Source organism: Sinohyriopsis cumingii, chromosome 13 (genome assembly GCF_028554795.1).
Source record: "Sinohyriopsis cumingii isolate HCF-2022 chromosome 13, ASM2855479v2, whole genome shotgun sequence".
In the NCBI taxonomy this organism is placed as follows: Eukaryota; Metazoa; Mollusca; class Bivalvia; order Unionida; family Unionidae; genus Sinohyriopsis; species Sinohyriopsis cumingii.
This window is the reverse complement of record NC_142973.1, coordinates 5877023-5900752: the sequence shown is the minus strand read 5'-3', so window position 1 is coordinate 5900752 and position 23730 is coordinate 5877023. Positions and strand designations below refer to the sequence as shown.

At 33.8% G+C, this 23730-nt stretch overlaps 1 protein-coding gene across 3 annotated transcripts in view; it reads right to left on the bottom strand.

Moving 5' to 3' along the window:
• Positions 1-12439: 12439 nt before the first annotated feature.
• LOC149784890 (N-acetylglucosamine-6-sulfatase-like) overlaps positions 12440-23730 on the bottom strand; it is an 89455-nt gene continuing 78164 nt past the window's right edge. For all 3 annotated transcript variants that reach the window (XM_089978471.1, XM_089978470.1, XM_089978472.1), the window contains exon 12: positions 12440-22002. In XM_089978471.1, coding sequence (XP_089834597.1) covers positions 21829-22002 — 174 coding nt within the window. In that variant the 3' untranslated portion in view covers positions 12440-21828. The remainder of the gene's footprint in view (positions 22003-23730) is intronic.

The following is a 23730-nucleotide window of genomic DNA, read 5'->3' as shown; positions in this document are numbered from 1 at the left end:
TCTGGAGAAAACTGTGATGTACTTCAATTAACAAAAAAGAAAAAAAAGAAATGATAACAAGCAATAACTTTGGAGTACAACTTATAAATAATGTTTAAAATTAGTAAATACTTGAGTGCAGGGTCACACACACACACACACACACACACACACACACACACACACACTCTCTCTCTCTCTCTCTCACACACACACACACACACACACATACACACACACACAAACACCTCTAGGTTTATACATTCATCAATCTGTCCGTATTTATGAACTTACGTCTAGATTCTGCACTTTGGTTCTATACTGGTTCTTACATTGGTTAGAAAGATTCAACTTAAGAATTATTGCTTTTTTGCCTTTTAAAGATTAGCCACCCAAGTGTTCAGTATCCTCTTGAATGTCAACAGCCCCACCGAGAACGGTAGTTCACCTGTTTGAGAGCCCTTCGTCCCCGCACTCCTGGTGAGAAGAGCCTTGCAGATGTGTCAAGGGAACAATATTACGCTAATAATAAAATCACTTTCACACTTCCAGGTCAAAAAGTTAGCGATATGCACGTGAAAATAAAAATGAATACGTCCCTTATACCATCCCAGATCCCCCACCCACCCAAACTCACTATCCCCCTTCCCCCCCCCACCTCTCATTTTCCCATACGCTTCATTGGACGAAATCAGATGTCGAATGCTTCCCTGTACAATCCTTAATGCTAAAGGTACAGCAAAACACAGAATTAAAATGATTTGATGCATTATTGCAGTTGCCATCACTGTCAAACCATCTGGCATTTTCGCGAGCAAACATTGATAACAAGAGAAGTAGAAGATGACAACCATTATGATTATGTTGGTTGAGATTGAGTGCTACGACGACGATGACGACGACGATCACATAAAAGAGGGGAGGATTTTCACATTCTGAGGAATTATTAACAAAATAAAGTTCATTTGAATGAACAATTTAGGACAACAAGTTACATTTAGACTAGAAAACAGTAGCAGCAACAACAGCAATAACAAAGAAACAGTAAATATAATAAATATAATAACAATCCAAAAGAATACTATACCAGTCATTATAATACCAGTCCTCGACGTTGTCGTCTTCTTAATGATCATCATCATCTTAACAACAGTGTCATTGTTTTTCATCGCCCTCTTCACCATCGAGCATGGACACTTGAAATCAATACTCCGTAAATTTATAATACTTTCCTAAAATTCTTATTCTTAATTTTATCATGCACAGGTGTGCAACAGCCTATTAGGAACACCGTGTATATCAGCTGGACATATTATAAATCAATTGTTATGGGTTATTGAGGACAATTAAACCCAGCTATTCATCGAAATCAAAACTCTAGACACTTGGATTTGACAATTTTTATTTCACTATTTGGCATGATAAACTTGTTAAAGCGTCAAACTTGATCACGAGTGGAACCCTTTAAAATGTCTAGATTTCAAGCACCGCAGTGAAAACTAAGCTTTACCGTTTTCATTGATTTTGTAACAGAATTGTGCATTTTTGTAATAAAACACTTAAGAACGAAATTGTATTCAGACTTGGTTATGATAACTCATCCAGATGTGTCAAGATCTATAGTATTCTGTTTTCTATTTGAGCAAAAATAATCTTACACTTATGGGTGACGAATAGTTGTGTATATATATATATATATATATATATATATATATATATATATATATATATATATATATATGCATACAGAGAGAGATGTGTGTATGTATGATTATATATATATATATATATATATATATATATATATATATATATATATATATATATATATATATATATATATATATATATATATATATATATATATATATATATAGTTATATCAATCTATGTTTTTTATAAAAATAGATAATGCTACTTGTGACATCAGGTCAAGTAGACGAATATATAATCTTGTTTTTCTAGAAATTAATTATTTGTGCTGTTGCATTATTATTGTGCACGGTATTCATTTGGGTTGGATTTTTTTAATTCAAATTATTTAATTGAAGTTATTCTTCTCTGGAAAAATAAAGTGCTCAGAAAATAGAATTCTTGGAAACAGAGACTTGAATTTATAAGGATGTTTCAGATAAGAATATAATCTTGGACTGTATTATTGTGGTCCCACGAAAGCATGTTGCCACATAACCACTACACTGGCCACCACGGTCACATCAACACTTCCAGGGATGGATTTAGTTTTTTGATTTCCATAACTTTTATTCAGTACGTTTATAAGTAGGACTTGCGTCTGTAATTCGAGGTATAATTTGGATTGAATTCACAATACCGTAAGTTCTAGTAATACATTTGTACTTTACTTTGTGTTATAGGGAATATTTATAACAAAGCTTGTTGCTTCTCATTCTTTTCTATTACTAATTTTAAGACCACAGAATCGTAATATGTGTGTGTGTGTGTGTGTGTGTGTGTGTGTGTGCATGTGTATATATATATATATATATATATATATATATATATATATATATATATATATATATATATATATGCATGCATACATACATACATACGCGTGCTTTCCTGTGACAAGAAACCCGAAAAAAAGAGATATGATGTTCACTTTTCCAATTTCTCCTCTTCCTCCTTACCCGGCTTCTTCGCCCATTGTCCTACGATCACACACTCCCAAATTCAAGCCCAAAGCCCATGTGTGTGTATATATATATATATATATATATATATATATATATATATATATATATATATATATATATATATATATATATATACGAAGCAAATGATAACTATATATAAACGCTGATATTCTAAAAGTTTGCATGACTTAAGAACTTCTGATGCACTGTTCGTTGTCACAAGGCTTTAATTCCGTCAGACAAGATCATGTAAACAGCGATAGCTTTTTTGTGCTTATTTCTTGACTCTAAGCTAGTTCAGAACGAGTTTTTCACTGTTCGTTGTTAGTTTGTTGTATTGCTCTTAATCAATCCCCGTCACGCGATGTCTTGATGGTTCCAATACAATTCAATGGACTGTTATTCGCAATACATGCTATTTAAAAGAAGAAACGAAAAAGAAGAAATCTCGAACATTGGGGAGGTGGGTAGAGAGCTCGTGTCTTTTCTGCACACAACCTGTGGACCTACACTATGTTAAATGCCTCACCTATCGCTATGTAAATCGCAGAAATTTATGACAATCGAGTTTCAATTACCGTAATAAAGGCTTAATATCAGTGAAACTGTTGGATCTAGTAAATGACCATGAACCTAAAATTTGATATACAAGCTATGCTATCTTTCAACAAACACATACCATTAGCGTACACTCTTAAATCGCTACCCAACATCTCTCTACCCAATATTTCAGTCTTACTGATTGAGTCATTCACAGTCAAGACGAAATGTGATCAGATCCATTAGCACACATCCATGTTTTTTTAAAATTAATATTGGATGAGTTAGGGGATATATATATATATATATATATATATATATATATATATATATATATATATATATATATATATATATATATATATATATATATATATATATAATAATAATAATAATAATAATAATAATAATGATAACAATAATAATAATTTTAACCTTTCTAATCTGACATATAAGCAGAGAGTATATTCACCCATATAAGTTCACATCCCAAACTGAAATTAAATCACACCCCCAGGAATGAGAAACTATGGACCGTAAGAAAGTGACAAGATATTGCAAGTTTGTGTATTCACGTTTTTCTAATAACATATACACATATTATGGTTTTGTTCTAATAACATAGATACATATTATGGATTGTTCTAATAACATAGACACATATTTTTGTTTGTTCTAATAACATAGACACATATTATGGTTTGTTCAAATAACAAAGACACATATTATGGTTTGTTCTAATAACATAGACACATGATTTGTTCTAATAACACAGACACATATTATGATTTGTTCTAACAACATAGACAAATATTATGGGTTTTTTTCTATTAACATAGCCACATATGGTTTATTCAAATAACATAGGCACATATTACGGTTTGTCCTAATAACACAGACACATATGGTTTATTTTAATAACGGAGACACATGTTATGGTTTATTCCAATAAAATAGACACATATGGTTTATTCTAATAACATAGACACATATTATGGTTTGTGCTAATAACATACACATATGGTTTGTTCTAACAAGATAGTGGTAATAACATAGACACATATTATGTTTTTTGAGCTATTGACATGTTTACTCTTATTGTATATGATTATATTCCAATTTTTAAAAGTTGAGTATATTACCAATTAATATTAATGTAGGTACAACCTACATCCACTCATGCATGAGTTAAAACACACACACACACACACACACACACACACACACACACACATACATACACCTCTTTCTATACACACACATATCTATCTATCTCTATACACACACACACACACACACACACACACACATATATATATATATATATATATAGAGAGAGAGAGAGAGAGAGAGAGAGAGAGACATACATACATACATATACACGTGCACCTAGGAGGAAAGATCAGTATATATGTATGTACTTTGGATGGTACAAGCATTAACGAAAGTATTTTCAACTCCTCCTAAAATATTTTATTTTGAGGACCACACTTTATTTTTCTTTAAAAACGTCCGATATTTTTTTTTCTATTTACGAGCTTTCAAAGATGACCTTGTCATGGTGCATAACACAAGTACGTACTTGTTAATTGTTTTTAGAACTGTATCACATCTAATATGATTACACAGGTATTTTGCAATATATGATTTCTGTTTGCATATATTTTAATTAGACACTCTATAATAAAAGACTGAAAAGAGATACTTCGATACTCCATCTTTTGTCTGTTCCTTTTCGTTGTCCGGTGTCTTTTCCTATCGTGTCGCTTTATTTTGTGTTTCCTTTTAGCTTATGCTTCTTAAAGAATATGCATGCTTATATTGACCAAAAAAAAATAAAAAATAAAAACAAAACCCGAACAAAACATTTACATCATAGGGTGACCTTTAGAACTTTATAACTACTCCGGCTTGTAACAATTACCACTCTTTGAACTAACTTCAAAGACGGAAATAAATTTTATTTCAACTTGAAGATGGGAGCACAAGAAGGTAGCCTAATCCTTTAGCAATTAAATAATCAATTGATTTATTGCGCAAAGGCTCTAAATGCATCTATTTTGGTCTCTTCACAAACCTTAATCCAGGTCGGGTAGTCAAAATTTAGGGAGAAAGGCGTGACTCACGCAGAAACAAAGTTGCATGATATTAGTGGTTAGAGTAACAACGCCACCAATATAAAAAAGGGGTTGGGAGACATGTTCTCTTCCATCGTTAGGACTTCTTTGCTTTGCAGTCACAATGTCAGACGTAATCTTTTCTTTGGGCTCATTTTTCTATCTCTTATAATTTGTTATTGGTTTCTCCTGCATCCTGATTTATCACTCTTTGGGAAATATCCCTGCTAATTTCGAAACAAGATTACTTATTGTATATAGCTTCCCAATCTTTACCGTAAAAAAATCCGACCGCTACTACATCTACTGCTGCTTTTATTAGTTTCTTCTTCTTTCTGGATTGTCAAATGTGATAATAATGAAAATTATGTTGCCTTCCCAAAATAATCCATTTTCAATAAATCTCACAAACCCTTTGTGTAACTGGCAATGCGTCGAAATCTTGCCCGATCCGACACCTCTGCATAAACTCAATCATCTCTTTTTTTAGCTACCTGTCAGTCTTTGTAATCAAAACAATTCTAATCCTGACGGAAGAGACTGGGATTTAAAATTCTGTCTGATGCATTTAACACGTGAAAAGGTTATTATTACACAGCCAACCAACTTCTTAGTCAAATAACAGAAGTTTACTCTTTTTAACACACGTGCAACACTGATGTCACGATTAGATCTGAAACGTTTTACAAAATACTGTTCAGGGGTTATGTACAGAATCCAACACGTGTGATGTTTCGATCAGCTATCGAAACAACAGCCCAGAAAAGGCACGTGTAAAGCAAAACTGGTTTCCAAATAACATGTGAAATTTTTATATTCAAAACTATCGGACAAATAAATTCGCGCGTGAAAACAGTTATAATGGACTGGATTGTGCAAGCACACATATTTGATTAATCGAGGGCAACGAGTAGGATATTTAATCAAGAATAAACACCAATATAGATGCAGAACAAATTTTAATTTTTTTGGTAAACATTGAGACTTATGTTTATATTTTAACTCACTTTATCTGTGTCAAATAATGTCAAAATGGAGATTCTGCTTAGTTATAAATATCTGAATCGCGATGGAAAAAGTCTAAATGAAATGTAATCAATCAGTAACGTACAAAATTTACGTTAACTTATCGGGAAGTTCAACGTGCTCATTTGTCATCTCCAGTCGACGACCTTCCCATGTTTCTATCATCGACGTTCTATCATCTGCATAAACAAAAGAAATAACAAAGTCAATAAATGAGAACGAAAGGAAAAGAAATATAAATGATTGATGGTCAATGAATGAGCCACTCACAGCGTTTATCCGACGAGAATAGGACCGATGTTTTAAAGTGTTTATATATGAACTCATGTGCGATACTAATGCCGTCTTTATCATATTTTTAAAAAATCAACGGTTTACGAAATACAAAAGCAGAAACCTATACTTTTGCGGTATTAAATGGAAGTGTACTAAATGCGAAGAGGAGTTCCGAAAATACTGAATTGCTGATAAAGTCGGTTTAATCTTCCAGGTTACGTTTGCAAAAGGATTTCAAACATAAATAATTTACATTACCTGATAAAAGTGATTGACAATTAACAAAATCGACATCTGAAGATTTTGAGAGCATTCTAAAATGACGAATTTTAGAAACGTAACTCAAGACATGTCAAGACGGGACAGGTTAGTAATTTTAAATATTCTCGTAATGTGATCAATATTATGGATATTTTCTTGCAGCAGTCCGACTATACCTTGTCTATCAACCATCTTCAGCAAAGTTGGATGAAAAGTAGTTTTTATTTATTATAAAATACTGTATTAACTTCAATAAACTTTAAATCTTCCGTTTTTAAATTCCGTTAGTATATAATTATGACATAGTCCCATTCTTAAAGTCCGTCCAGATATGATCATGACATAGTCCCAGTCCATAACATCCGTGAGAATATTATCATGACATAGTCCCATCCTTAATGTCCGTCAGGATATGATTGTGTGTGTGTGTGTGTGTGTGTGTGTGTGTGTGTGTGTGTGTGTGTGATTTTGATTTTTAACGTAGCTTTAACAACTTTTCAGTCATATCGCTATGATATCTGCAGTGTGGCAGTTTATAGAGATGTCAAGCACTTGGGTATCATGCCGCAGACATGTAGCACGATGTCCCATCCAGTCACATTATTCTGACACCAGGCCGACTAGTCCTAACACTAACATATTAATGTCCGTAAGAATATTATCATGCCATAGTCCCATCCTTAATGTCATTCAGGATATGATCAAGTCATAGTCCCAATCCATAAAGTCCGTTAGTATATAAACATATCAAACCTCCCATCCTTTAAGTTCGTCAGTTTATAACCATGAAATAATCCTAATCTTCCGTCAGTTCATAATCATGTCATAGTCACATTCCTTAAAGTCCGTCCGTTTATAATCATGTCATAGTCCCAAATATTAAAGTCCTTCAACACATAATCTAGTTATAATCCGGGTCCTTACTGCATTCTAAAAGCAGCAAATTTAAATCAGCCAAATGAACTGCTAAAACACTTTTAAATACGTACTTTGTAGGGGATACATTATTTGGGTTTGTATTCGATATATTGAGGAAAAACCCAATACAAAATAGTATGTATTCAAAACGTGTATGGGATTCTTCATACTGGGAATTCGTTTGAGGCGAATGGTCGAAAAGGGCAATTTCTTACTTCCGTCATAGCGATTTTGGTTGCAGTTACAGTGGGATAATTCGATTCTTGACAGCATGAATAAACCATGCATCCAGACAAATAAACGTTACAAATACTACTCACAAAGTTCCAATTAAGAAAGGTAACAGGCAAGCATAAGCAAACAAACAAAAAATGCGTTTGACTGAAAACAATCTTGCCGGATTTCTGTAATTTTTTATTACATGAAGGTCAACAATCATAAATTAAGTCTTTGAAAAAAAGAAACATTGGTTTGTTGTTTTACGGCATAGCAACACAAGCAGGATATTTAGCGATGAGGCAATCGGTGTAATCTGCCTTGCCCAAGGGCACATCTTGGCAGGCAACACATGCTGATCCCACTGTAGGATTCGAACTGGCATCCTTTCGGGAACAATTCAGGAATGCTATACCCACTGAGCTACCGAGATCCTACTTCCATTGATTCCCTCGTGTGACACCGGAGAGTTTATGAAACCTATTCTAGAAAGAACGAAAGAAGGAAGGAAAAAAGAAAGAAGTGATGCAACGAAAGACTACGATATCCAATAGTTTTTGGCACTCCTTCATTTTGTCGCATAATTTTCTCAGCTACGTAATAGGTAATTACACACAGCTAATGCACAGCATAAATTAATTTTAGTCGTGCTAAAGTCCCTTCTTCGGTCTAAAAACCATATATAAACCACATGGGGCAGTTCTTGAAGTACTAGCAAACAACGGATGTGTCAGTGAGAAAGATTTTCAGCTACTCCAAAGGATATCAATGTACCCCTTTTGCTATATTTTGCAAACTCCAAACATAAGTTCAAACTTTTGTCATGATTAAATGATCTATAGGATATTATCACTACTGTTAGAATTCGTGTTATAAATCAGCTGACGAATTAGTATTTACATTACACTTGGAGAGGGTTTCAAACGGGAGATATTTGGGATGATATCTTTTTCTCTCTAATTTATAGAACTTTTTTCTGATTAATGCTGGTTTATCATTAAGATTGGGTTTAGAAAAAAATATATATATTTATGGATATTAATAGAAATAACACGTGCGCATAATAATTTCAAATTAAAATTTAAGAAAATAAAGAAAATGTGGAAGAAAATAAAGGATGAGTCATAGAGTAAGGCTGTTTCACACGTTTAACACCTTTAGGATCCTCTCGAGTGCTCGAAGCTAACAATTTAAGGTACTTCACGGATACCTCGAAACTTGGATAATAAAATTGGTTTTACAAATAAATAATCTAATTTTGCTCACATTTTTGCGTATAAATCAATGAAGGAAGGCAAAGCAAAAGGAATGTTTTAAATGTGGCTGTTCAATGTCCTTCATTCGGTGTGAACAAAGAAAACAGCACACTCATCATACAGGTATTCTAATAGTAACAGTTAAGTATAACGATTGACCGATATTGGCGCGTGTTTTACCTCAAAAGTTATCCTGCTCTTTCTATGCCTTTTTACCATCTCGATTCTTTCTCCCATTCGTTCTTAAATTCTTCGAATTATTTATTTTTCTTCTTTCTTTATTTCTTTAGCCTTTGCTTATTTCATACATATCATTCATCCGTCCTTCCTCTCTCGTCTTCCTTTCTTCCATTTTCCTTTTTACCTTCAAAATAAAGCATGCACTGTGCAGGTGATTGACATTTAATTCACTCAGATATGTCATAATAAAACGAATGTCCACTACTGAACTCCGATACAAACAAGCTCGGAAGCAGAGATCATCAATTACTTCTCGGCCCCGAGTGGCCGAGTGGTCTAAAGCGCTCTCCGTTACGGATCACTGCCATCTCACCTCTGTCTGTGTAGGTTGAGTCTCGGATTCAGCCAATATGGGTATGTGAGAAAGCTTGCCAGTAGCTTCTCGAGGGTCGGTGGTTCTTTCCGGGGATTTCCTGGGTTCTTCCTCCACGATTAATACTGGCCGCCATGTATAGCCTATCTTGTGCTGAAAAATGGCGTTAAACCCTACAACAACAACAACAACAACTTCTCATGATAACAGAGTAAATCTGTGCTGATAAACTATTATTTAGATACAGTTCCATCGGCCATATTGTATATAGGCAGCATGATATATCACGAATATTTCGCGCACATAATACCACATAAATATGGGGAGGGGATGAAGACGCTGGCAAAACAAAAATAAAGTCCAAGTGCATTGTGATTTGGATTTTAACGTAGCTTTAACATATTTTCAGTCATATCGCTACAATGTCTGCAGTGTGGCAGTTTATAGTGATGCCTAGCGCTGGGGCATCATGCCGCAGACATGTAGCATGATGTCCCACCCAGTAACATAATCCTGACACCATGCCGTCCAATCCTAGCGCTAACCTCTTAATGCTGAGTGCCAAGCGAAGTATTCATTTCATTCATTGGATTAAAGTCGTTTCTCGCCCAGAGGCATGCAAGACTAATCCATGATAAGCTGCTGTTAGTACCATTTTTATAATTCTTTGGTATAACATGGACAGGGTTCGAACACGTTAACTCCCGCATCCGAGGCGGACGCTCTACCCACTTAGGACGCCGGAGCGGTCAATAATAATAATAATAATAACAACAACAAAACAACAACAATAATTTTCACAGAGACTCTTTTCTGGCTGGTTGATACACAATTACCCTTCTAGAGACTGTCCAGGTGGAGCTGTGTAACGTATAAGGGTACAACAGATTAATCTGCATTCGTTATAACACCAACATTCGTCCACAAGCCAAGCTATCATTATAACGATGGGGGTATCCCAAATCTGATTTACAATTATTTACGACGGCGCTTTTCAAACATTATTCGCTTAACATGTTTAGAAGATAGAAGCAAAATGATTTTCCCAATGACACGCAGATGCAACCGATCCTGACTCGCCTGAGAGGGTGTGAAACCCGTGACTCTTCAGCTGCGAGTCTGGTGTTTTAAAAACTGATCATCTGCTACAGCTCCCGGTCATTTAAGAAGATAGTAAAGGCAAAAAAAATTAAAAATAAATTTGGTTTATTAAACCACACTTAAATGTTCCAATGTAAATTTAGGTAACATGAAATCAACGAACACAGCCCTAAACGTAATGTTCTAGGAATCGTAAATCACAACAATATGTATTTATTCTCACTATCATGGCATCTGAAACATTATCGCTATTATTCAATTATGAAATATATATTTTGAATGGCATCAGTCGAGTATTTTTATATACGATTATAAAGCAAACTTTCTTATGATGGAAGTACAGGTATCCCAAGATATTGCTGTGATTTTATGATTATAAACAAAACTGGTGTCTCCCATCACCACGGCAGAAACGATGTGGAATCAACTGGTGATGAGGCTAGTGCAATTAGTGTAGAAAATACCAATTTTTCTAACTTTAAGGCATGTGTCTGACAGTATATATGAAGGCTGAATGGATCTATAACGTGTGTCACTGTAAAGAGTGTACAACCTATCTGTTTAAAACATGTAAGGAGCAATAGGAATAATTGTTTATGGTTCAGTAAAGTAAATGTTTTTGTGCACAATTTTTTTTTTGACAATTGGGAAAAACGGGCTTTGTAACAATTCAAGCGCGTAAAATACGTGCAGATTATCCCTTTTGAGAAAATTTACTTCACATAAGAATTATAAACTGCGCAAAATTATAGTAACCTGTACACTTTAAAAGTTTACAAGTATGTGTGAATTAATAACGTTTAAATACCGATGCCAAATACTGTTTAAGTATACAAATAAAATTGTTTAGCACCTAAGGGAACTTAACTTATACAGTTTGCATTGTATTTTTTACATCTTGCCTCATGCAGCCACATGCTAAGAAAATATTTCAGGTCAGATGACTCCCAAAAATGCTTACTATTCACTGGTTGAAAACCGCAGCATACATACCGATCATGAAGACGAGAAACTCGGCCTAGGACTGTAATGAAGAGTTAATTTTTGTACCGAAAAGATTCGCTTCTTTCAGTCAATGACCTTGACCGCTGACCTTTGACCCGAAATCGACATGCTTCTTCATTATCCGAGGGCACACTATCCACCTGTTGCAGAACTCACAGTATTGTGTGGAAACCATTTGTCTTCTTTCAGTCATATTGACCTTAACCTTCGACTTCTGACCCAAATCAATATGTTCTTCTGTACCCGACGTGCAAGTCATACACAAAGTGTGGAAACTATCGACAATGGAGAACTGTAGTTATTGTGCAAAAGGCATTTTACTTCATTCAGTTACAATGATACCAAAATCAAAAGGGTTCTTTTTTATACCATGTGTAAGCTATCCATACAATTTAGTAGCTGTAGATTGTGGACAACTCCAGTTACTGTGCAGAAACGAAATTAGTAACAGACAGACAGACGAGAGGAACGACAACATGGCGGGCATTAAAAAAAATTCAGGTATAAAATTCACGTTCAAATAATCCAAAAGGCTTAAAGTAAAACATACATTTTATTAACTTTCTTTTTGTACAATAGGATCAAAATCAGAAAATATGCCAGAAATATTCCAAATATACTATCAAAATTACTTTTTATTATTAAACAATTGTGCTGTAAAGATTTCGAACACCTTTAGAGAGTATTGTTAAGTAGGGCTTTTGCCTGACTGGCCTCTACCCCTCCCCCTAAGAATTGATCACGTGATGATTTTGATTAAGCTAGTGATGCAGATGTTTAAGAGCAGGCTAATTAAACAAATGGGTCATAAGTACGAGAATGCTGTGCGTATTGGGAATGGAAATACCACACAGACCAATATGTATGTCAAGATACGATAAAGGAGAAGTAGTCGAGCCACCCACCCGAGAGGAGAAATTTTTGTATGAAGTAATACATGATGTTGCAGAGTTGAGTCATCGTGAGCATTGAGAACAATTTGCAGAAGCTATTGCTAAAAGTCACAAGCAAAATATCACAGGATATCTATCCGCGTTCAGAAAATTGAATGTTATTAGATACCAGCTCATAGACTTTACACATCCCGAGTTGGTAGAATACTCAGTAACGGGTCATTTGAGTTTATCTGGTCTGGAATCAAAATGGATATGATTTGATCGGACTTCGGATATATTTTCGATGAAGTCAAAAACAATGAGGTATTTTATTTTAGAATACCAGTTTTAAAACTTTAATTTACCAAATATATGTGGGATGACGGATATTGTGATGTTTTCTATCCGTCCAGCCTTAAAGACATTGCAGTAGTTGAGATAGTTCAGCGGCGACAAACACATCTGTGCTATTAGCAAGGTCGTTTGAATTAGGTACGCTCGTTAATATAGGAAGCTGCATGGCATTGGGATGCAACATATGCAAAGCCGTTTGCCTCAAAAATATGAACTCTGGCAGAACATGTCATTCTCCTTGGCATCCGTCCGTCTACGGGAGACGATGGCGTAACTCCAAAGTAAGCTTTTGTTTATCCTCCTTTCTAGCTCTCTTTTCAGCTTGTTTTATTTTTATTTTTTAGAACATGTCATTATGAGTAGTAAAACATACACGAAAATATTACGTGATCGTCTAGAGGCACGACCCTGCCTTAAATGTGGCATCGGAGTTCAACACTTAATTAACTTTGTCTTGTGGATCTATTCGTGAGTACTATAAAGTGCGCAGAAACAAATCAGAACCATAAACACCCATGGCTACCCAAATACAAAGAGATACCACTATATAAAACAATAAAACAGAAATAGATGAAATAACTATAAGGAATTAAGTGATTGCAGATTCTGATCCTGAAAAAACAAATCAACTAAAAAGCAATCCATTGACAAAATTTCCCAATTAGAAAGACGCTTCACTCTCCCCTTAGGATAAGCATGCTTACTGTGCCAGTAGCATGAAATACCAAAATCATATGAGAAAAGGAGACATACTTGAATTATTGAGACCTGTATTTGTACTAAATCCACAGCCATCACTATAACCAGCTACCACTGCCACAGCAGCAGTAATGACAACAACAGGGACAACCACCAAAAAAAACAATGGTCCATAAGCTTGTCATTTTAAACATAGCACCTCTTTTACGCTTAAGCAGCATAATAAAATATTTATGGAAAACAATATCCGTCTTAAGCATGGAGGTGGCTTTGCAATGTAATTTTGATATAACATCAGGATGCAATTTCGAAATAAGTAATTTTTTATATCACCTTTACATGGTTCATATTAAATGAGGATAATTGTTCAATAATCTTCTAAATAACCATGGTGGTTGCATAGCTGAAACTGGGGGGAGGGGAACTTGCAGTCATCATGTTTTATCAGCTGTGGTATCATTAAATATGTGATATGGTGGCAATGCTCTAGTTCATCACCAACCATATGTTCAGTACTGGGCCACTTGGCCCACAAAAGATTCTTAATATACAGCTGTGCTGTTATTTTGCAGTTTCTTCTTTAATCAACCATGGTGTCTGGTGAACATCCTAACATTACAGGAATACCTGCCTTTCACATACTGCTTGGCATTCATGTATGATGCTCTCACAAGAATTGCTTGCACTGGTTTACAGTCAGCATGGTTGTATATAAGGGTTACCAATTGTCTAATTGCTTGTTCTGTCAATAAATATTTAAAAGATAATCATTTTACCAGAATCATAAACTGCATTCAGTTCAATCCTATTTTTTTATACTGATTTCTGCATCGTCGATGCCTGTATTTATTGCAATGGTAGTCTTCACCAGTGCATGTGATAATACTTGCAACAGATACACATGGTTGGCAAAAATAATTACTTGACATTACCCTGATATCCTATTTAAGGCAAGGTCAAGCACTAAGTCCAAAATGTAATGCTAAAAGTGGGATTTACAGTATTCATGATGGTGTTTTACCAGAGAGAGAGAGAGAAAGAAAGAGAGATGCAAATAGTTTAGTCTTAAGTTGAATTCCTGACTGCTTTCTTCTGTCTTTTCTTATTCAATACCTTTTTAGCATATATTTCATAATCTAGAGGATGGCTACAGCCAATGTGGGTATGTGAGAAAGCTTGCCAGTAGCTTCTCGTGGGTCAGTGGTTATTTCTGGGATGTTCCCGGGTTCTTCCTCCACCATTAATACTGGCCGCCATGTATAGCATATCGTGTGCTGAAAAATGGCGTTAAACCCAACAACAACAACAACAACAACAACAGAGGATGGCTACAAATGCTATGATACCCCAAATGGTGATTTTTAATCTTACATGATAACCTGCTAAATAAATACTCATCTTTCTGATCCCAACCAAATAGTGACTCAATCTTTTTGTGATGTAACAAACACTCCATTGTTCAGACAATATGATTCTCACATTAGAGACACTCATAAATCATTACAAATTACTAAACACATCAGGTGATGAAGTTTTGTATATATATATATATATATATATATATATATATATATATATATATATATATATATATATATATATATATTGTGTGTGTGTGTGATTTGGATTTTTAACATAGCTTAAAACAATCTTTTAGTCATATCAATATGATGTCTGCAGTGTGACAGTTTTATAGTGATTTCTAGCACTTGGGCATCATGCCACAAACATGTAGCATGATGTCCCACCTAGTCACATTATCCTGACACCAGACCGACCAGTCCTAACACTAACCTCTTAATGTTGAGCACAAAGTGAGGCAGCTGCATGTACCATTTTTTTTAATAAGTCTTTGGTATGACTCGGCCGGGGTTCAAACCTGTGACCTCCCATATCCACGGCATATTTTCTAACCACATAGGCCACCAGAATGGTCATAATATATATTGTGATAATTGTTCAATATAATATTCTTTCAATTCTCTGTAAAATATATTGAATATAAAAATAGCTATAATCAATATAAAATATTCTCACACAAAGTAAACAATATCAACCAAATATTTGATATACATTATAGTCACGATTAATAATCCTATTCCAGCTGTAGGGTTTTGGTCTCACACATTAGCAATCTCCAAAAAATATATGAAGTATAATCACATGAAATAATATTGACCTTTTCAAGGCACTTCATGATAACTTCACTAATGGGGATTTCACTAGTATGGTTTTGTAATCAAATAGTCTGTTACATGATACATGACTTTCCTCTCATATGCAGCACCTTGATGTCATTTTGCTTGGCAGATTCATGCACACTTATGAGGATCAAGTCAATGGGTGAATAGAAGAATTAGACCTAAATATGTAGCCAAAACCTCTATTATCATACTACTAATCAAGGTTTCACAGGTGGGTGGCATGAACAAGTTTATTCATTATTTGCCTTTGTCAGAGGAAGTTTTGAAAATAATCATTAGATGTAATAATGAATACATGATGTGCAAAGACAGGAGTTAATTATTTACATAGATCTTTCATTTCACTATTGTTATCAAATCTACTAACAACAGCAGTGGTCACGTTGCTCACAGACAAGTAACTAACTTTACATATGTAAATTTTGCTATGTGATTGCATAAGAGGATTTGGTTCCAACTGTGCTGTCCCGGGGGTGAAGATTTACAAGTGCAAGATGTCACCCCTTGAGTACATCACAGGTTATCCATTCAGACAGTGGCAGATCCTAACAGCTGGAGAATGGGGTGTTATTTACACAGATAAAATAGCACACTTCAATACTCCCGACCCCAAGCCACAAGAAAGATAGCCATTTTAAGCAAAACGAATTATACCTCCCCCAATACAGTTGATGCTTCCATTCAGATATTAATGAACTTGTACAGCAAGATTAAATGCAATATTGCTCGAATTCACAACTACAATATGTACCATATCACTGAACTCAGTCTCATGTTTAAAAATCTTAACACTGAATATTAATAATCCATATTTTTTCTCTAACATGATCCTGATGTTGGAGTTTAGCTGCCGTGTGAAGTAAAGTATACAGTTAGAGTAAGTTGGTTTTATTGAAATGCTTACACGGAAACAAACAGCCTGGGGTACAAAGGGTATTTAATATAATTTATCTGTGCTGTGATTATTCAAGTAGGTGGAGGTAATTTATTTACAGTATAAAGGTACTGACTTGTCTGGTGGTTACCTTAGACTATGGTGTGGATGTACGTATGTAAAATGGATCTGCACATGGATGCCAGAAAGTGTTTATCATAGTCTAGGGTGTGGATGTATGCATGTAAGGATGGAAATTCACAGATGCCAAAAAGTGGTTATCATAGTCTAGGGTGTGGATGTATGCAAGTAAAAATGGAAATTCATACAGATGCCAAAAAGTGGTTATCATAGTCTAAGGTGTGGATGCATGCATGTAAGGATGGAAATTCACACAGATGCCAAAAAAGTGGTTATCATAGTCAAGGGTGTGGATGTATGCAAGTAAGGATGGAAATTTACACAGATGCTAAAAAGTGGTTATCATAGTCTAAGGTGTGGATGCATGCAAGTAAGGATGGAAATTCACACAGATGCCAAAAAGTGGTTATCATAGTCAAGGGTGTGGATGTATGCAAGTAAGGATGGAAATTCACACAGATGCTAAAAAGTGGTTATCATAGTCTAAGGTGTGGATGTATGCAAGTAAGGATGGAAATTTACACTAATGTTAAAAAGTGGTTATCATAGTCTAAGGTGTGGATGTAAGCATGTAAGATGGAAATTCACACAGATGCCAAAAAGTGGTTATCACAGTCAAGGGTGTGGATGTATGCAAGTAAGGATGGAAATTTACACTGATGCTAAAAAGTGGCTATCATAGTCTAAGGTGTGGATGTATGCATGTAAGGATGGAAATTCACAGAGATGCCAAAAAGTGGTTATCACAGTCAAGGGTGTGGATGTATGCAAGTAAGGATGGAAATTTACACTGATGCTAAAAAGTGGCTATCATAGTCTAAGGTGTGGATGTATGCATGTAAGGATGGAAATTCAGAGAGATGCCAACAAGTGGTTATCACAGTCAACGGTGTGGATGTATGCAAGTAAGGATGGAAATTTGCACAGATGCCAAAGTGATTGTTATATTCAGCATCTGCCGAGGCTGTTTGGAAGCAGTTTGATTTTTCAAAGTTCTGCTGTATTTGTATTTTAATTTTCTAAAGGCTTCTAATTGTTTTAGAATGGAAATAGCATAATATTTCTTTGATAAAACCCTTAGAAAGAACTCATCAACTAATCTTATCATTTTCATCAGGCAATCTGTTCATCTAAAAAGGTCACAACATGGTATGTAGGTTTATAAGTCTGGAATATTTTTGCTTCCTTTTCACTGATGATACATCTTCCTTTCAACAACTGGAATATCTGGCTTTGTCAAACTACCAGAAATAGGCACTGTCAATTATTTCTTTGATAGGAAATCTAACCACTGCCTCACCATTATTTCTTTTCGTATGAAAATTATCCTCAGTCTCACCCCTATTTCTTTTAAGTAGGAAAATGATCCCATGCCTCACCTTAATTAAGTTTTTATAGGAAAATTAACCCATGTCATGTCCTTATTACTTTTAAATAGAAAAATTACCTCAAGTCTCACCCTTGATGTAAAAATGAAGGTGGTTTTTTATCACATAAAATTCATATTTACTGCAACTCTCTTATGACAGCCCCCTCCCACAAACATTACAACAAAAAGTGTATGAGAAATACTGTATTAGACTCATCACATAATGTCACGAAGAGTACATGCCACCATGTTATGTAACATCATGTGATAAGAAATACATGTAACCCTGTGACATGAGATCCTGTCATAAATACATGCCACAGTGTGACAACATAACACGTATTAAAGAATAATGTCACAATGTGATTTAACACTTACCTATGTCAACATAACATGTCATGAAGAACACATGTCACAGTGTGATTTAACACCTAGCTATGCAAATATAGCATGTCATGAAGAATACATGTCACAGTGTGATTTAACACATAGCTATTCCAATATAGCATGTCATAAAGAATACATATCACAGTGTGGTTTAACACCAACTATGCCACACAGCAGTCTCAATGAAAAACTTATCATTATACAATAAACAGAATGAACAAGAGGTTCAAGTGAGCCTCAGATCACTCACATTGCTGATATATGCTTATCAGCCAAATACAATAGCATCGTCATGTATATTTAATTGCACATCAGGATAACTTGTCCAAAAACTTAAAATCCTTTATAAGTCATGATACTTTCTATCAAAACTGATCAACTTCTGAAACTAAATTGCTTAAAGTGTTTTTCTATTTCTAGTAACGGCAGCCGTATCTGATGGTAGATTGCTGTCACTTGTAAAAGTAATTCATGACATGGCACTTTCTGTAAAATCTGGTAAAATTCTGTTCAGTGGCAAGAGTAATTTGAAGACTATTATATTTAGTAACAGAGACCAAATGGCATCAACTGAACTAATGTGAAAGCTTTTAATACCAGGCTGATTCTTGTAAAATTTTGTTGTGATTTCTTTTATTATAAAAGAACATTTAAAGGTCTTTTATTTTATTAAAGGCTATTTTGCTATATGGCAGATGATTTCTGTCAAATTTTAGTCAAATTCTGTCAAGCAGAATTTAAGATCACATTAAGGGTTTTTAGTTTTAGTGATGGTAACTGAATTTAGTGATAGTAACTGTATTTAGTGATGGTAACTGTATTTAGTGATGGTAGCTGTATTTAGTGATGGTAACTGTATTTAGTGATGGTAGCTGTATTTGATGATGGTAACTGTATTTAATGATGGTAACTGTATTTAGTGATGGAAACTGTATTTAGTGATGGTAACTGCATTTAATGATGGTAACTGTATTTAATAATGGTAACTGTATTTAGTGATCGTAACTGTATTTAGTGACAGAAACTGTATCTAGTGATGGTAACTGTATTTAATGATGGTAACTGTATTTAATGATGGTAACTGTATTTAATGATGGTAACTATTTAGTGATATCAACTGTAATGATGGTAACTGTATTTAATGATTTAATGATGGTAACTGTATTTAATGATGGTAACTATTTAGTGATGGTAGCTGTATTTAATGCTGGTAACTGTATTCAGTGATGGTAACTGCATTTAATGATGGTAACTGTATTTAATAATGGTAACTGTATTTAGTGATCGTAACTGTATTTAGTGACAGAAACTGTATTTAGTGATGGTAACTGTATTTAATGATGGTAACTATTTAGTGATATCAACTGTAATGATGGTAACTGTATTTAATGATTTAATGATGGTAACTGTATTTAATGCTGGTAACTGTATTTAGTGATGGTAACTGCATTTAATGTTGGTAACTGTATTTAGTGATGGTAACTGTATTTAATGCTGGTCACTGTATTTAATCATGGTAACTGTATTTAGTGATGGTAACTGCATTTAATGATGGTAACTGTATTTAGTGATGAAAACTGTATTTAATGCTGGTCACTGTATTTATTCATGGTAACTGTATTTAGTGATGGTAGCTGTATTTAATGATGGTAACTGTATTTAATAATGGTAACTGTATTTAGTGATCGCAACTGTACCTAATGATGGTAACTGAATTTAATGATGGTAACTGTGTTTAATAAAGGTAAATGTATTTAATAACGGTAACTGTATTTAGTGATCATAACTGTATTTAATGATAGCAACTGTACTGAGTGATGGTAACTGTATTTAGTGATAGTAACTGTATTTAATGATGGTAACTGTATTTAATAATGGGAACTGTATTTAATGATGCTAATTGTATTTGGTGATCTTAACTGCATTTAATGATGGTAACTGTATTTAATAATGGTAACTATATTTAATGATGGTAACTGTATTTAATGATGTTAACTATTTAGTGATGGTAACTATTTAATGAACGTAACTGTAAAGATGGTAACTGTATTTAATGATGGGAACTGTATTTAGTGATGGTAACTGTTTTTAATAATGGTAACTATTTAGTGATGGGAACTGTATTTAATGATGGTAACTGTATTTAATGATGGTAACTTTATTTAATGATTTAGTGATGGTAACTTTATTTAATGATGGTAACTGTATTTAATGATGGTAACTGTATTTAGTGATGGTAACTGTATTTAGTGATGGTAACTTTATTTAATGATGGGAACTGAATTTAATGATGGTAACTTTATTTAATGATGGGAACTGAATTTAATGATGGTAACTTTATTTAATGATGGGAACTGTAATGATGGTAACTGTATTTAATGATGGGAACTGTAATGATGGTAACTTTATTTAATGATGGGAACTGTAATGATGGTAACTGTATGTAGTGATGGTAACTGTATTTATTGCAGGATCAGCATTATTTTGTAAGACATCTATATCCAGCATGTCAATTTTCATTATGGTATTTGGGAAGAATTCCTTTAAAGGTTCTATTATTGTTAGAAACAATGACCACATTTGATGTTATATCAATATCACTTAAACAAATATGAAGGATCTATACGCCAGTATGCTTTCTGTAGATTTGGTTAAATTCTGTTGTCAGAGCTGTTTCTGAGAGGTTGTTCTAGTTTTAGTAATGGCCACCATAATGGATGATGAGTCAGTAGAAATATAAAAAAGCTTTGACAACAGAATTCTCACTTCAAATTTATAAGTAAATTGTCAAATATATTTTTGGGATGAATAAACAAAAATTGAAAACAGAAGATGCTTGACAGATTAAAAACAATGAATGAAATATACCATAAGACCACGTTTTTATGGTCAGGGGAGATAACAATATATGTTCACTAAGGATTAAAAATAATTTGGAATACACTTAAATGTAATAGCTGCTTTTATAACAATATTAAACTCATTTAATAAATTAATATCTACTAATTAAAACGTTCAATTTATCGATAAAGGTAAGTTTTTCCATTTGAAATTATTTTACAGCTTTGTCCAGCACAGTTGGAAAGGTAGACAAGTTTCTGGTCTAACTCTGAAATCACCCGTGGATCCACTGAAGATCTGATGTTTACAAGCTCATCTGGATCCTTTCTCAAGTCATAAAGCTCTATAAAGTCCTGACAATAGATAAAAAGGCAAATTTTTATTTAAAAACAATAAAAACAACACTTATTTGTGTGTAAATAAATTCATATCCTTGCAAAGTTACACTTATTTCATGGTGAACTTATCGTATTCAATTCCTATACAAAAATTTGATCCGTTGCAATAGTAATGCTACCTATGAATTCCCGGTGCCTATCAGTAAAAAGCAACTGATGAAATTTTTTGGGTATGGCTGGATACTATTGGAAATTTTGTTCCAATTTTTTCATAAATGCTGCACCCCTGACAAATTTCTTGAGCGAGAAAATAAAGCTTCATTGTTCTGAAATATGTCAGGAGGATTTTGATAAGTTTAAGGCCATACTTAAGAGAACACCAGTTCTTTCAGCTCCAAATTTCTGTGAAATCATTTAAAATGTCTGTTGATATAAGTGATGTTGGGGTTGATGCAGTATTGATCCAACAAGACAAAAATGGTGTAGATCATCTAGTGTTCTATTTTTCTAAGAAACTAATTAAACATCAGAGAAATTATTCCACAATTGAGAAGGAATGTTTGGCTTTGATATTGGCATTGCAAAACTTTGAAGTGTATATTATTAGTTCAGCTCCTTCTCCGATTATTGTGTTTGGTGATCACAACCCATTTACTTTCGTAGGGAAGATGAAAAATAAAAATCAGAGATTATTAAGCTAGAGTTTGATGTTTCAGGAATACAATATTGATATTAGGTACGTTAGGAGGAAAGACAATTTAATTGCAGATGAACTTTCACATTTATGTTAATATTATAATCTTTCATATACACTTTGTCAATCACAAGATTTCATCTTATGTAATTTATTTATTACATGTATATTTGTCTAACAGTAAAAAGAAAGCTTCATTACATAAATTTATTTCTTTAACAGTGTTGTGCATTTAATTTGCACTATCTAATACTTTTTATTCTATTTTATTTTTTTATATTTCATTATATGTTGTGGGTAATCAACATTGTATCTACTGGCTGACCTTATCCAAAATCAGTGACAGCTTTGTTAACAACTTTGTTTTTCTGGGTGAGAATCATTATCTTAGGCTGAGTTAAGGACATTGTATTTTTTTTATAAAGTTATACTTTACTACGTGACTTCTGTCATGTGCCTTATGGTAACACATTTTCTATTAACTTTTAATACTCATATGGGTTTTTTGTTTTGCATCTTAGTTTGTCATATAACTGATGTTTATTCTGAAAGTCTGTTATTTGTGCTTTAAGATCTAGCAGAATCAATTTGTATTATTGTTGTGTTCAGAACTTCATTTGGGCTGGAATTTATTTCTTCAAATTATTAAATCCAAGTAAGTATTAGTGTCAGGTATCAGTGTCATCAATTAATTTCAATTATTAATTCCAAACAGGTTAAAAAACAAGATGATGTCAGTGAACAGCTTGCTGTTACAATGGTTGAAATGTTTATCTTGCACCAATTTAAAAAAAAATGGACCTGGGGATGATGCAGAGGTTCAAGCAAATTGTAATTACATAAACAGCCTTCTGTTACAAAGGCAGAAACAAAGATCCACAGAAACATTTCTCATACACCAAAAGTTATACAAAATGGAGCTGGGGATGATGCAGAAGTTCAGGTACAAAAAGATTTCAGTGATAAAACTGCTGGTACAAAGATGGGAACAAAGAAGTGAACTTTATTTATCTTATATCAGTTTTGCAAATCGGAGCTGGGATGACATA